The sequence below is a fragment of the Brassica napus genome, chromosome C5 (genome assembly GCF_020379485.1).
Source record: "Brassica napus cultivar Da-Ae chromosome C5, Da-Ae, whole genome shotgun sequence".
NCBI lineage: Eukaryota > Viridiplantae > Streptophyta > Magnoliopsida > Brassicales > Brassicaceae > Brassica > Brassica napus.
The window spans coordinates 19,724,008-19,740,450 of record NC_063448.1 but is presented as its reverse complement, the minus strand read 5'-3'; the positions used below and the strand labels follow the sequence as shown (position 1 = coordinate 19,740,450).

General features: G+C 37.5%; 1 protein-coding gene across 1 annotated transcript; it reads right to left on the bottom strand.

Annotated features, from left to right (window-relative positions):
• Positions 1-2,472: 2,472 nt before the first annotated feature.
• On the bottom strand, positions 2,473-6,003 carry LOC106436509 (receptor-like protein 4). The gene is made up of 9 exons (XM_013877472.3): positions 5,743-6,003; positions 4,351-5,406; positions 4,117-4,264; positions 3,744-3,815; positions 3,595-3,666; positions 3,448-3,519; positions 3,302-3,379; positions 3,025-3,206; positions 2,473-2,950 (listed from the first exon to the last, which is right to left on the bottom strand). The coding sequence occupies exons 1-9, from the start codon at positions 5,816-5,818 to the stop codon at positions 2,820-2,822; spliced, it is 1,887 nt and encodes a 628-aa protein (XP_013732926.2). The 5' UTR covers positions 5,819-6,003; the 3' UTR covers positions 2,473-2,819.
• Positions 6,004-16,443: the final 10,440 nt, after the last annotated feature.

The window sequence follows — 16,443 nt, the reverse complement described above, 5'->3', positions numbered from 1 at the left end:
AGCATTGGAATGCATCATCAACAAAACCTGTAACAATCTCTACTCGAGGGAGAGCTTCTGAACTGTACTCTTTTTATACTACTATGGTTTTTGCATTGGATTTTCCAAAGAGGTTTTTAACAAAGCAACTAACGATTCACGACAATAGCTCCAAGGAAGAGTGTTACAAAATTCAAGAGGTAACGTATGAAAATGGAAGTGGGACCTATTTCATTTATAATTTCCAATAAAACTTGTCGAACCTTTTGCCTATATTGTAATGTGTTGTGATCAGAATGCACTTTCTGAATAAACTCAGCCATAAGCCATGACCTCGTTCCTCTGAGTCTTCCCGATCTAGCGAATAAGGGATTTCCTTGAACCCGCTGGGTACGAGATCGAGGAAACACTAATCACCTTAAACATGCCTAGCATGGGCGGGTTTCGCACATGCTATCGGCATTACTCTCTCAACTCAAACCTAATCTAGAACCTAACCTAAGGACTTAGATTCCAGACTACCTATCTAGACTCTTGACTCTAAAACACTAACAACTAGTAGAAGTAGTCCGGCCTATGTGCCCTAAGACCTCTAGTACTTCTAATGAACTAAACAACAATATCAATACTAACCAAATCAACCAGTTAGTCACTCCCTTACCAAGAAATGACTAACCTTAATTAAACGAGTAAGCATTTAATTAAATCTAACAAGCAATCTACTCAATCAATCTACTCAATTAAACCATTATCCAGATAGTTTGGTCTCCTGCTACGAAACTATCTTTAAATATAATGGGAACCTGCACTCAACCATATCAACACGCAAAAATAGGAAATATGATGCACACTAATCATAGTCCTAGTCCTTGTCAGGTTATTAACTCAGTCTTAATTTCATTCATCTCAGCTTAGCATATGCTAAACTGAGTCTGATTTAAATAAATAACCCTAAGGACTATATCATGCAATAACATGATCATTCTAATTTATATGCAGACTCGATTTAACCAAAGTTCCAAGTTGAACTCAAACAAAACCAACTCACAATCTTCTATGCCGATAAACAGTTGGTTGATCGGAAATGACTTAGCCAAAACCCAACCTTGACGTCTTGAATGGACTGGACTGGACTGAACAAAACTTACCCTGATACTGGTCTGGACTGAACTCAACTCGAGTAGAACCTTCTCTAGCTGTTGGATAATTCTTCGGACTTCCTGACGGAGTATCGAGCTTCAGAACTTCGACTTATCTGAACCCGTGGAACTGAACTAATCATGGACAGCACTTCTACTTGATCATCAAAGATTATGACTGGCTTGGACGGACTGATTTGGGCAGAGCTTCCACGTACCAATCGCAGAAAATCATCGATTGGACAAAACTGGCCTTCTCGGTGGAGTATCGGTCTTCAAAACTCGACTACACTCTTAATCGACCACTTTCTTTCTCTCTCTCTCTCTCTAGGCATAGTTTTGGAGTGCTTTTGATGGAATGGGATGAGTGAAAATTGTGGAGAGTGGCTTGGTATTTATAAAAATGGCTGGCCAATGAGAAGTGGTCATACGAGTGACTGTGTGTCGACCCGCATGCTTCTGGTCGCATGTGCGGCGACACACGGACGTCTACATGTTGTGATGCATGTCTCTTTCTCATGTACAGGGACACACCCACGTCCACATGTCTCTCAGCATGCACAGATTTCATGCATTGCGACACACCGCCCCCTGCATGTCAGCTCGCCTGCGCCGATGGCAGATACTAGTGCTATGGCATGTCATGCTTATATGCACGCACTTCGGTAGACACTCAGCTGGTTAGATAGTAGACAGCACGTCCTGATCACATGCATTAAGACACCACGAGCTTCTCGGTTCATTCCTGATTTCGGTCCTTCCGGCATATTTTCGATCCGCGATCAATCCCAAATATTTTTCCGCTCTCGTTCTGATGCGCTGAATAATTTTAATAAATTTCAAACTAAATTCTGATATTGACGGAAAATATTTCTCGAGCCTCTGACTTCCCCGAGAAATTTCATAATACCAAAATTAGTGTTTTTAGCTAATTTGGGGTTTTCCGTCGTGCTTCAATCCCATCCTGCTTAATTCATGTCCTCCTTCCGACTTATTATGTTTCCAAAATAATATTTTACTGATAAGAAATTTTTCGAAAACGTCATATTTTGGAAACGCCGTGCTTTTAAAACATCGTGTTTCTAAAACGTCGTGCTTCTTTCTTTCTTTTTTTTTTTTCTCTTTTCACATATGTAATACGAGTACTACATAAATGATAATATATATATGTATATATATATATATATAATCGTAACATAAAACAAAACCATATAATACAATTATAACAAATATAACTTTCTTAAAAATCAAATTTGCACCAAATTCAAAATAATTTTTTTGGTTTTATTTGGATAAACTATTAATCGAGTTGATTCTTTTTTGTCGACATAATCAAGTTGATTTATGACAATGGTTTAGCAAAAAAAAACTGAATGAGTAAATATATTTAGATGTTTAGTTATGTTGTAGTTTTCTCTAAACTCCCACCAAACAAAATAGAAACAAAAGACGACTAATCCCATAAAATAAACAAGAAAAAAAAAAACGAATATCTAAAACTCGTTTAAACCCAAGACGATTTACATTTGTATCCTTCTCTGAACTGAGCCATACTAGAGTGAACAAGGGTCTCTCTCTCTTGCTATGTTCTCTCTGTTGTTTACTTGTGATGACGACCAATGTGGTAGACACGACTATGAACATTCTGTCCCTTGCAGGTTTAAGACTCGTGTTGCTGAACGAAAAATACAGAAGTGGGAATCAGGACAACAAGCTCGGTCCATTTTCAACAGCAGTACGTGCTTGGCCATGGTTATTGTTATGCCCGTGCCGTGTCATTTGAATGTCATGAGATACATTGGTTCTCTTCTTCGCATAAGGAGCTCCTCTTGCTGCACATATATATTTTTAAAACAATGTCACTAAACGTAAGAATCTCCACCAAAGACCCAAATGATTATTTTACCTGCAATATGCTGTGCTCGAAGAATGTTTTGTCGTCTCTTCCACCATATCAATGCACATAAAACGAGCAATAAGAAGGCTATACTAACACCAAATGCAATCCCGATCTTGGCCCCAGAAGAGAGGTGCGCCCCGCAAGCTGGAAGCCCCGGGATACCGCAAAGACCTGCGTTATCTGTGAAGCTGGCAGAAGATACAGAGAAACAGTTGGTAACAAGAAGAGACTCTTCTTCACATGCCAATGTTAAAGGACTTGGTTTCTGATTCGTTATTCTTACTTGAATCTTACTCTGTGCAACAGCATTCCACCCACAGCTGCTGGTACTTTTCCTGACAAAGAGTTTCCATTGAGATTCCTGCAATACGATACCGTATGAATCACATGGACCCAAACAAAAATCAAACAGCAAGTAGATGATCTTACAGAATCCGCAGCGATGTTAATTCTCCTATGGTTTCAGGGATAGATCCATTGAAAGAATTGTAGGAGAGGTCCCTGCAAAGAAGCGCAAGGGTTCAGAATCGAAAAGATAGGATGCAGAAAGATTAATAAACGAACTGATTCACTTACAGAACTTCCAATTTTGTAATGCTTCCAAGCGATGCAGGTATTCCTCCATGAATGCTGTTTTGACTCAAGTTTCTGAAACATTGGAAAATATATATGAATAAAACGTTTTTGGCATTTGCAGTTTATGAGAGAATAAAGTATTGGCTTACATGCTCTGGAGATGTTTCAGCTTTGAGATGTCGTTTGGTAAGAAACCCTTCAGACCTTGGTTATCAAGATCACTGCAGAATGAACAAATAAACAATTTGTCAACTCAAAAAACATGGTGAAAAACGAAAAAATAATAATAATAATAATAATAATAATGAGAGATCCATAAACTTTTAACTAATGAGATGCCTAAACAAAAGAAAGAGTCCTTGTATCTCTGACTTAGTTTAGATGTATTGTTGACTTCATATTTGAGAGAGTAGAGCCTATCTCATCAATAAAGAGTTCAACAAACCATAGAGGCATGGATGGAGATTGTAGAGTTAAGCTGATTTAATAATGTTTGCACAAAACAAGAGGAAGGAGGTATACAGTCCATCAATGACCCATATGCTGGTGTTCTTGTCCAGCTGACAATCAACTCCGCTCCAGGGATGTTGTGTGGGAACACATGGATCACCATTCCATCCAAACCTTGAAGGAAGCCCCAAAGCTTTTCTCATTTTCTGTAAGGCACTCACTGAAAAGCACAATAATAAGACAATAGTGATCCAGTGTTACAGGAACACATGAGATTCCAAATGATAAATAGAAGAATGTGTTTACCTTCATCCCTTAATGTCTTAAACTCGGCAGTTATGATCTCAAAGAGTTCGATCGCATTGATAATCGCATGACCACCTCCCTTAGGCTGGAAAACAACCGTCAAAGTTCTTCCACTCACAGCCACCGTCGCATTGAGAACAAGCGCCGTGTACCGACCGCCACTCATCTTTATAACATCCACATCTTCAAAGAAAGTGTCACCATTAATAACAACATCAAACACTCTTTTCCCTTCAGCAGTGACGGTAGCATCAATCTCAGCAAAGTGCATCCACACCGAATAGTTTCTGTTAGGCTCCACGTCAATGCTATAAGTCAAATCAGGTTGATCATCCGTGCTAACCAAGGCAGACTGATAGAGTCCCTCAGGGTAAAAGTTCGGGGAGACGGAAGCTTTCTTGATAGTATTCTCAGTTGATCTGGGAGAGTCAGCACCTTCACCAAAAGACCTCATTGGATTCCAAAACCTATCGCCGCCCCAACGATCAGCACTGTAATCCTCATCAAACCTCGGCTTCCCAGTGCCGCAAGTCAGCCTCGTGGCGGTTCTCAGAATCACCCCCTCTCCCCAGCCTTGGCCGAAATTGTAAGCTTGATCATCAACTTGGAGAATCTCGATGGAGAGGATGGCGGGATCGCCGTGGCCAGTGCTGTGGAAACAGATCGTGGATGTGCCGCCCATGAGGAAAACGCGAGCTTCGGCGAAGACTTGGTCATCGTGACTGCTCCAACCGGACTTGAGAGAGTAAATCTGAGTGCCTTCGATTGATATGTCGAAGAGAGGCTCTTTATCGAAGTTAGGCTGGTCAACTATACCGAAGAATATCCTCACAGAGTAATGTCCCTTTGGCACTCGGACTATGTTGTAGCAGTTGTTTGGACCTTCGGAGATTGGGAAGTAACGAAGTGTTTTCAAGGGAGGAGTTATGTAACTAGGCGGGGTTGCATTTGCAGGTACTCCTCCAGTATAGGCAATGTCTTTGTACCAAAGTACATAAGTTGGTGGTGTTTTAACGTTATGTCGAGCTCCGCAGCTGATCCGCAATGAATATGGTGCTGTTAAATTGCAAGATAGATTATTATTGGATGGGCATCAACAAAACACAAATCGTGGGGAATCAAGAATTGGAAATTTCAATAAGTTCAAGCAAAAGAGCATATTGGAGGTATGGAATTATTATTTCTGAATCCAATTCACAAAATATTGATCTACAAAAAAAAAAAACGATGAAAACAAGGGACATAGAAAACGGAATCTAAGTCAAGATTTTGAATCAGGAGAGAGCATATTGCGAATCAGGAGAGCTACATAACACACACAAAAAAAAAAAAAAAAAAAAAAGTTACTCTAAATCGAAGTGAAGATGGAAGTTCAACATCTGGTAAACGAACCTTGGCGAGCAGAGGAAGAAGTGAGACCAAATGAGAAAATGAGAAGACACGCGAGTGTATATCGAAGCATCATCATCTTTGATCTTTCAGAACCAAAACTTGTCTCTCAAGAATCTCTCCAAGAATCTCATTTCTCCATTGGACAACTTTATTTTTATTTTTGTTCTTTTGTTCGTTTTCCTTTTTCTGAAGAGTGACGGAACGTGAGAGAGCAAGGGACGTGAGTGCAGGTAAAAAAAGTGAATATTAAATTGAATTAAATTAGCTTAAATGCTCCCACCGCTAATATTTTAATTTTCTTCAGTGTTGTTTTTTTCTTCTGGATGAAGAATATGGAGTTTAATCAAGTGTTGTGATGCGCACGTAAGCTATTATAGGCGAACTATTAATCTGACGGATGTAAGGTGCTATAGCGGGTGATATCATTGTCCTTATCGTTGGATTCAGCCCAAGTCTTGTGAAGCTCCGTCCACAAAGTTCTGTGTTTCTTTCTCTCTTTAGTGTCCACAAGTTCATGCATGCTTGATAAGCTCTCTTTTCAGATTTTATTTCCAAACTCATATGAAGACTTCGGCGCATTAATAATCTTCTTTGATAGAGTCAGTCCTCGCATTTATCAAGACTAAATTCTTTAGTTAACGCCTACTCTCTCTTATTTCAGACGAGATCCTCCTATCTAACGTTTTCACATAATTTTCGAAAAAAATAATTAAATGTTTACTCTTATCTTTATTTGGCAATTACAAAATTATATTATATCATTTTCTTAATTTAGTTAAGGATGAAAGAAAGAAATCAATTAAAACTACATTAAAATTACAATTCATATATTTAAATATAATACTATAAAACGAAATTAATTTTAAACGAAAAATAGTATATAGAAAAATGTCAAAGACTCAAAGTCTTTCGTTTCACACTATGAAAGTCCCACAATAAAAAAAAAACCACGCAAAAAGAGCAAGCAAGGAAATAAACCATTGATGTTTGATCCTTACGGTTGGGTCGTACCAGAACCAGAATCCAACAATTCACTATCTCAAGAAATACACAATCATCGAAAGCTCAATTCACAGTGAATATATTCACAAGCAGATAGATGATGAGATTTTTTAAATTATACAAGTCAATAAAATTTAACAAAATATAGTTTTAACAATTTAAAGTCTTATATTTTGTATATTAACTCTTAAATTTTGGAAATCCATGACTAGTTTTTTATTGGGAAATTGTTTTTTAGGCCAAAAAATTATAACTATATCCTATTAGGCTAATTTCTTTTTTGTACCATTTTTTTCTCTAATACCCTTTAGTATTTTTCAAAATAAATCAAATAAATAATTTTACAAACAAAAAAAATTAAAAAATAGTAACTACTGATGAAATACCTATATCAATTTATTGGTATTTTTTTCTAGTTCTAAAAGTGTTTAAATCATAATTTCATATTTTGTTCTACAAAAAGTAGAATTGACATTCTACAGAGTAGAAAATGTAATCCATTTTTTTCATTGAATCTAATATGTTTAGAATACGTGATCTACGTAAATAATAGTAATATAAAACTATTTGGAAAACCCATTCCGCGCTTAACCTATCGTTCTAAAATTGGTAGAATCCGGAATCTACACATTACTATAAATCTAAAACCTATGGAAATCGAAATCTACACATTACTATAAATCTAAAACTAGTAGAAATCAATTTCAAACATGTTTATTGTGTTCTACGTATAGTAGAATACAGATTCAACGGATATGGAAAATCAGTTCCAAAAATATGGGAAGAAAATATTTGGAAATATTCAGTTTCCTTATATTTATTAAATCGATTTTTTTTAAAAAGAAAATTGTGATTTATAGAATCAACTTTTAAAGTTAAAAAATTAAAAAATAAATTTGGAAACCTATTCTCACGCCATCTTCTTCTCCTCTTTGTTCTTCAAGGAGAAGAGAAAAATAGGTTTGCTTGATTAGAAATCGAGATTTCAGAGTTTATCTCGTGTTTATTCGGTTCAAATCAAGTGAGAATCAAACCAGATTTAACCGACGAAACCCAGTAAATCAATTTGGAAGACTTAACTGGGTACGGGATCGATCGAACCTGAAGACGCGATCGATCGATCGAAGTGGAATCGAGCTTCTGCGATCGACTGACATGGACTTGGCCGATCAGTATATGCTCCGCATATTTTCGTTGTTCTAGATATATTTATCAGGATCGACCGGTTCAGATCGAACAATTGCTTACGGGATCAATCGATCCCTCTGAGAAAAAAAATTTGAACTTTAGTTTTTTTGGGGGGGATTTTTAATATTTTTTCCATTATTTAGTTAAAAATTAGATTTTAATATTTAATAATTGTTTTATTAATTGTAATTTTGATTTTTTTCATTGAAATTAAGGGCAGTGTTGTCATTTTGAAAATATTTAAACTATAGAACATAAAGTATATGAGATTAGTCTAATAAGACAAAGTTATCATTTTTTGGATCTAAAAAAACAATTTTCCCTTTTTTATTTAACGAAGACGGTCCTGTTTCGCAGAGTTTACCGAAACTTATTAACTTTCTACACATGTATTCTTGTTTCTTTTCGTATTAATTGGTTAGCTATTTTGGGTTGATATTTGTAACCGATGTTTAACTGATGATGCCCAATTCAACATATTGACTTACAGTGACAAGAAAGAGGACAGAATAAATAAAGTAGATTGTTATAAATCAATTGGAGGATGTCCATAACCGGTCCGGTCTATAACCGGTCTGGTCCATAATTGGTCCGGTCCATAACCGGTCCGGTCCATAACCGGCCCATACACTTAGAGAGAGACGGTCCAACTCTAGAGAGAGAGGCGGCCGCGAGACTTGGAGAGGAGAGAGAGGCAGCTACAACTTGTCTATTTCCTAATTCGTTTATGTTTATGATTTGTAATTTTTCATATTATTGTATTTTCATTGATCTCTCTTGTAACCCCTATATAAAGGGAACACTTATTCATTAATAATATACAGAAACTTACAGTTATAAATCCTTAAGTTTACAACACATTATCAGCACGTTAGCCTCTAACATCCTGAGCCTAAAACAAAATCGCTAAACCCCTAAAACCCTAAAAAAAAGGAATCTGTCTTGGAACTTCGAAGAGACCGTTCTCCCAAACCGTGAGGACCCAGAAAACGATCAAGATATCAAATCGAAACCCTGGCCAAGAAGAATCATTCAGTGCAAACCGCTTGTCGATCTAACCACTGACGCGCCCTCACGCACAGATACAGTGCGCACCGATTTGCTTTGGAATCCTAATCCTAATCCGAACCCGACGATACCGACGAACCCTAATCCGTTCGTGACTCCGTTCCAGCTCGTTTCCACCTGATCAGCTCCAGCCCCAAGGCGTTCCTGATCCTATACGAACTCAGCTCCATCCTACATCAAGGACAGCTCGCGATCCGACAGCAACAGCTCGCGATCCGATAGCAACAGCTCCCGTTCGCATCAGAGCCGCTCGCAATCCGATAGAATCAGCTCGTGTCCCAGCCAGCTCGCGTCCCGATCGTGTCTAAGCTCGAGGTTCATTCTTGGTGGTCTGGTTTCTACAAACAACTAAACTAAAGGTATTTCGAATTCAAAGAACATAATGAATCGAATTTGGTTGTTTGTAAAGAATAAAACCCTAAAATATAATCTCTAAGATGAAAGCCATAGGATAATAGATCAATCCCTAAGTGAGTAAATCGAAGCTCTATAAGTTCGATCCCTAAACCCTAAAAATCGAGATTGATCTATTGATCAATTAAAATCAGAACCTTAAAGGTTTTGAATCTCAAATCAAATCTCTTTGATCTTAGATCAAATTTTTGAAATCCCTAAACCCTAATTCGAAAACTATTGATTAATTAAAACTGATTGATTGATTGATTGAGATTGAATTTGATCATCCTGAAATTGAAATTGCTTGTTGATAAAATCGAAACACTAAAACCCTAATTCTGAAAATCGATTTTGATTGTTTGAAATTGAACATTGATTGGTTGATTTGATCACCTAGAACTATTGTTAGGATTGTTCAAACTCGAATCTGATTGTTTGGCTTCTTTAAACTAAAACCCTAATGACCAAGTTTAGATTATTTTAAAATCGAAATCTGAAACTACATATTAGGTTAAACTGTTCTAGACTTGATCATGCTCGTGGCCGTGTGGCCTTGTTGCATTCATATCATAACTTAATCACATTGATTGATTGCAATTACACTTAGAACTTATTCTAGGAATGGTGTTGAATTGAATCAAATAGCCGTGTGGTTTGATCTTTGCTTGGCCGATAGGTTTGCTTGTTTTGATTGCATCATGAACTGATAGAAACAAACCATGTTAGGATTACAATTACACGACAAACTAAATGCATAAAAACGAACTAGTTTGCATCCATGGCCGTGCGGCTTGCTCATTGGCCGTGAGGCATAGATCTTGGCTGTGAAAGCTTGTTTGATTGTTTGAACATAAAACCCTAATCGTTTAAACATTAAAAACTATTCCTAAAAGATCTAAAAATATTAATCTATAACTTCAGATGTCGAAAATCAACAACCTTGATTTCGCTGCCCTAAATCTATCTGGAGACAATTACCTTCAGTGGGCGCTCGATGCTAAGATCATCCTGAAATCCAAGGGACTCGGTGAGTGTATCACCGAGAACAATAATGCCAATGAAAAGGATCGTTACAGAGCCATCTTGATCATTCGTCATCATCTAGCTGAGAGTCTCAAGGATCAATACCTAACCAGTGAGAATCCACTAGATCTTTGGAATGAATTGAAATCGAGATATGATCACCAGAGAACGGTGATCTTGCCAAAAGCTCGGTTTGATTGTACGAATCTAAGGATCCAATACTATAAGTCTGTGAACGAATATAACTATGCACTGTTTAAGATTGTTTCTAAAATGAAACTGTGTGGTGAAAGTATTACGGAACAGGATATGCTTGAGAAAACTTTTTCCACTTTCCATGCAAGCAATGTGCTGTTACAATAACAGTACCGAGAGAAAGGTTTCAAAACCTATGCTAATCTTATTTCTTGTCTCTTGCTCGCTGAGCAGAACAATGAATTACAAATGAGAATCAGTCAGATGAGACCACTTGAATCAGCTCCACTACCTGATGCACACGCTACAGAGGACAATAAAGAGTCCAACCACGTCCAAGGAAACTGCCAGCATGGCCGTGGTCGAGACAAATTGAACGGACGTGGCCGCGGTCGAAGATCCTTTGGCCGCAGGCGAGGAAATGGTCGAGACCATGGATGGGACCGTGGCTCATTTGGACGAGGCCATGGTCGTGGCCGTAGATCTTCTTTCAAACTCCAACACTCGACTAAATCAGAGAAATACGTGTGCCATAGATGTGGAATGAGCAATCATTGGGCTAAGACTTGTAGGACTCCCAAGCATCTAGTTGACCTCTATCAAGAGAGCTTGAAAGGGAAGAATCCGGAAGCCCATATGACTTACCAAGATGATGAAAATGACTTCAATCATGAGAAGGACGATCTTATGGATTATGAAACTTCAGATTGTCAAAAAAAAAAAAAAACTGAAGATTGATTTCGACATTTGTAATCTAAATTCTATGTTCTTTGTTTTGATGTTTTTCATTTCTATGTTTTTCATTTCTATGAACTTGTTTTATTAAAACTTAATAAAAAGAATGAATGATTTTTGAAAACGCCAATATGATTTGCGGGTATGGTACACATTAAGGGCTATGGCCAGATATGTATAAGGGCAAGCATTTAGATGCTTTATATTCACCCAGAAAAATCCATTGAGATTATATAGAGATATAAGAATGAATGGTTTCCATATTGAAACAATGGGCGAAGGAAACAAAGAGTTCCTTCAGATATATGTATAAAATCGCCCAAGGCCATAATGAGTCCTAAAAAAAAACTATACATGCATTCTCTATTGATCTAGACTATGCCAAGATCAGTATGATAGAGGCAATAGTCATGGTAACCAGAATGGTTTACCCACGAAATTATACACTTTATGGTATGACCGGATTGGCCATCCTGGTCCAAAACATGATGCGAAATTGATATTGGAAAGGGCACAAAGAGTTATCCTATATAATCTCACGTGTGTAGCATGAACACAAGGGAAACTCATTAGGCCATGATGTCCCAAAGCACTTAAAGATTATAGTATGTCCATGACAAGGCAGTGAGGACAAATCCACACATGTCCATATTATATATAGCTTGGCTAAATCCTTTTATAAATCTGTATTGGCCATTACCCATAGGTCCAAACTCTCAGTCCAAGGTTTGGGGACACACGAATTTACATGCATCTTAACTAATAAGCATCAGACCATTAAGTGAGCATAGATATTCTCATCTCTAATTTATTACGGGTCATAAGCCAGAGTGCCAGAGTGCCAGACATATAACATCTTGAGATATTTGGATAAGCTACCACAAATATATGTGCAGTCTAAGATGGATCCTTAGAAGAGGATGAGGATGGGGATATATGTTGGATATGAATCTCCCACAAATAATGAAGTACCTTGAGCTAAATATGGGTGATCTATTTAGTGGCCAAGAACACGAAATTGCAAATTTTAATGGATCCGACTATCCAACATTAGGGGGAGAAAATAATAAGCTGGTAAGAGAAACAGAATGGCATCAACCATCATTGTCTTGGCAAGATCATCAGACTAAAGAATGTGAAATAGACGTCCAAAGATTATACATTTACAAAGCTAGCTAATCAAATGCCAGACACATTTGTTGACCCGAAAAAGAATGACTAAGTCATATATAAACCAGCTTGTAAAGCAACAACTAAATTAATGTCCAAGAGAGACACAATCAAGTTGCTACAGAGTCTATACAAGATAGACCAATAAGTTCCAAAAGATAAGAATCCTCGGAAACAAAAGAGAAAGTTGCATAGAATGATAAAACAAATCCAAGGTCAAGGAAACCATCCTAGACATAGAGATAAGGCCGGCCGGCTCTAAGGTACAGGTACCAAACAATGTAGCTTGGGACGCCAAGCTGCAAAGTATTAAAGGTCCTGATAATAATGAATCTCAATCGATTATATCATGTCTGGAACATAATGGAACACAATAAGGAATGTCGACATAAGATGATACAAGGTAGCACTTGAATTTATGAATATAAGCAAGGATCATCAACCACATCAATATAAGAGTGTGCACTCGTAGAACAGATTGAATGGAAACGTGGGGTTAAATAGTTTAAAGAAGAAAGGTGTATTTGGCCATATGATTAAGACGCCATATGATGTTAAAACTAGTGGATATAAATGGGTCTTGTGAGGAATAGAAATCGTGAGATATAAAGCTAATGTTGCACAAGGATTCTCACAAAGACCAGTAATAGATTTTGAGGAGATATACTCTCATGTGGTGGATGCAATTACTTTTAAGATTTCTCATAAGTCTGGCTATATAAGAGAGAAAATTAGACTTGCAGCAAACTGATGTAGTGACTGCATATTTATATGGTCCACTGGATAATGAAAGTACTAGAGGGTATTGAGTTGAATGTACATCAAGTTCTTGAGAACAATATTGATAATCATCGAAATATATGATCTGAATATCCTAGGAACCTCTGGATACAATTTCCCAAACGGTTGAATACCTTAAGAAAGAATTTGAGATGAAAGATCTCGGGAAAACAAAATTCTGTTTGGGATTACAACTTGAGTACATAAATGATGGGATCCTTGTGCATCAGATGACATACACTGAAAAGGTACTTCAGAGATTCAATATGGCCGATTGCCATTCTCTGACCAGTCCCATGGTCGTGAGGTCTCTCGGCCTGGACACTGACTCATTCCGTCCCAAGATGGACGATGAAGATGACCTAGGTCCCGAAATGCCATATCTCAGTGCCATAGGAGCTTTAATGTACTTGGTAACTCACACACAGCCTGATATAAGCTTTGCCATGAACCTACTATCTAGGTTTAGCTCCTGTCCGACCCAGAGGCATTGGAATGGGATCAAACATGTTCTTCGTTACCTGCAAGGAACGAAAGACTTGGGTCTATATTATACTAACCATAACAAAGATGGTTTAGTTAGCTTTGCTGATGCTGGTTATTTATCAGATCCACATCAAGCTCGATCACAGACATGATATGTCTTTACACATGGAGGTACGGCCATATCATGGCGTTCCATGAAACAAACCATCGCGGCCACTTCATCTAATCACTCGGAAATCTTGGCCATACATGAGGCCAGCCGCGAGTGTGTTTGGTTGAGGTCGATGACCCAACACGTCCGAGCTGATTGCGGGATGGCCGAGTGTAAAAAGCCAACCGTGATGTATGAGGACAATGTTGCGTACATTGCTCAGCTCAAGGACAATTACATAAAAGGTGATAGGACGAAGCACATATTGCCTAAGTTCTTCTTTACTCACGAGCTTCAGAAAGCCGGTGAGGTCCAGGTCGTCTAAGTACGATCCAGTGACAATTCAGCTGACCTATTCACTAAGGCACTTCCTACCTGCACGTTCAGGAAGCTCACGCATCAGATTGGGATGCGTAGGTTGAAGGACCTCCACTGAGGTTCACATCAGGGGGAGTAGTACGTGTTGTACTCTTTTTCCTTCATCATGGTTTTGTCCCACTGGGTTTTCCTGATAAGGTTTTAATGAGGCAACATTAAGCGTATTACAATCCCTGTATGGTTATGGCATCCAAGGGGGAGTGTTATAAATCAATTAGTGGATGTCCATAACCGGCCCGGTCCATAACCGGCCAATACACTTAGAGAGAGAGAGACGACCCAACCCTAGAGAGAGAGAGGCGGACGCGAGACTTGGAGAAGAAAGAGAGGCGGCTACAACTTGCCTATTTCTTAATTTGTTTATGTTTATTATTTGTAATCTTTCCTATTATTGTATTTCTATTTATCTCTCTTATAACTCCTATATAAAGGGAACACTTATTCATTAATAATATACAGAAACTTACGGTTCTAAATCCTTAAATTTACAACATAGATTACTAGTATATTAATTTTGTTGAAAGATGTACCGGTTTATGGGGAATGTATGAAATTATGGAGTCGGTGGAGGTGGTTATTTGTAGACTTGTAGTTGTTGTAATTAAATAGTTAATAAGACCTAATGGGTGATTTAATAATACTTAAGTTTAAAAAGGTTGTGTTTGTAGATAAAAACGATAAGGTGTTGGTGGGTCGATAACCAAAAAAGGCACGTGACCAACATTCCCGGTCTCCGGGGTAGGAGATATTCAAAAAGACAAAAGTAACCTCCAATTATCGGACGTCTGAATGGTCGTAATCTTGTAGTAGTATAGTATAGTTTGGATAGTTTGACTTTATTCACCTTGATGGATGCGCAATCATCGGGAGAGCGTTAAAAGCAGCTCCCATCTAGAGTCGTCGGCACAAAGAAGAAGTCGTGGCACATAAATCTTTGAGCTCTTACTACTTTAGAAAACCATTACGGTTTCTACAATTATATGAGAGCCCTCCTCCCCGGATCGAACTTCTCTCGAAACAAAACACAATTATGTGAAAAGTTTTGAGTTTTGGCTTCCACTCAAACAGGTATTTAGTCAACACTGCAGCACTAAGTGCATCTTTCCCAAAAGTGACGGGATCAGCTGATCAGGGTCGGCTCAACACTTTTAAAGGTCTTAGAGCAAGAAAAATATCCTCTAAAATTTATATACAGATAATGTTTAAAATATTTTTAAAATGTAATCAGTAATATTTTGTAATGAAAATAAGACTATATACATATCAAATAATTTTGGGCTTTTTTCGATTTTATTTATTATATTTATAATTTTTTTATATATAAAAATATAGATTTATAAAAAAATTAGACCCCTTAATTAGTATTATACGGGGGATACGGGCTTGGATCCGGGGCAGTCGCACCTCTTGTCCCTTCCCAATGAGCCGGCTTTGCAGCTGATAAGGTATATACCAAAATGTTTTTTGTAATATTCTTAAAACATTGTTCACTTTGTATCATTTGTATGTTGGACTTTTTTAAGAGTATAAAGTAAAAATATAGTTCAGTAGTTAAACACCGAAAGTGATTGATTGAGCTATATGATATGTCTTTAGCTTTAATTTTTATTTACATCCTTTAACATTATCAATTATATTTAGAATAGTTTTTAAAACTACAATAAAAAAAATAGCTGTAAAAATTTTATATCACACTTAATAAAAATGGGCCATTGTAGTAGATATGATAATAGCACATGGGTTTGGGTTTAGAAGTCCATTTTCCTATAACTTAAATTGGAGAAACAAATGCAAAAACCACAATCTTATGGGTGGGTGCATGAATTTGGGCTATTTAAACCATTTGCTTTTGAAGTCAACAGATGGCTTGTGGAGCGATCTAAAACATTGCAATCTGTAAGCACGATGTGGAATGGAAGAATCCGATCCTCCTTTGATTATCTTTTCTTATGATGCTGTAACTATATATTATATTATATTAGTTTTTTGTGGAATTGCGTAAGATTCTCTTTGGTGATGAGATTGAAAATTAGATTATACTTGTGATCTATGGTAAAAGACTAAAACCGAGTCATGTGATGGCAACTTCTGACGGCCCACGTGTCCGTCGCACTCAGTATCTTTCACCT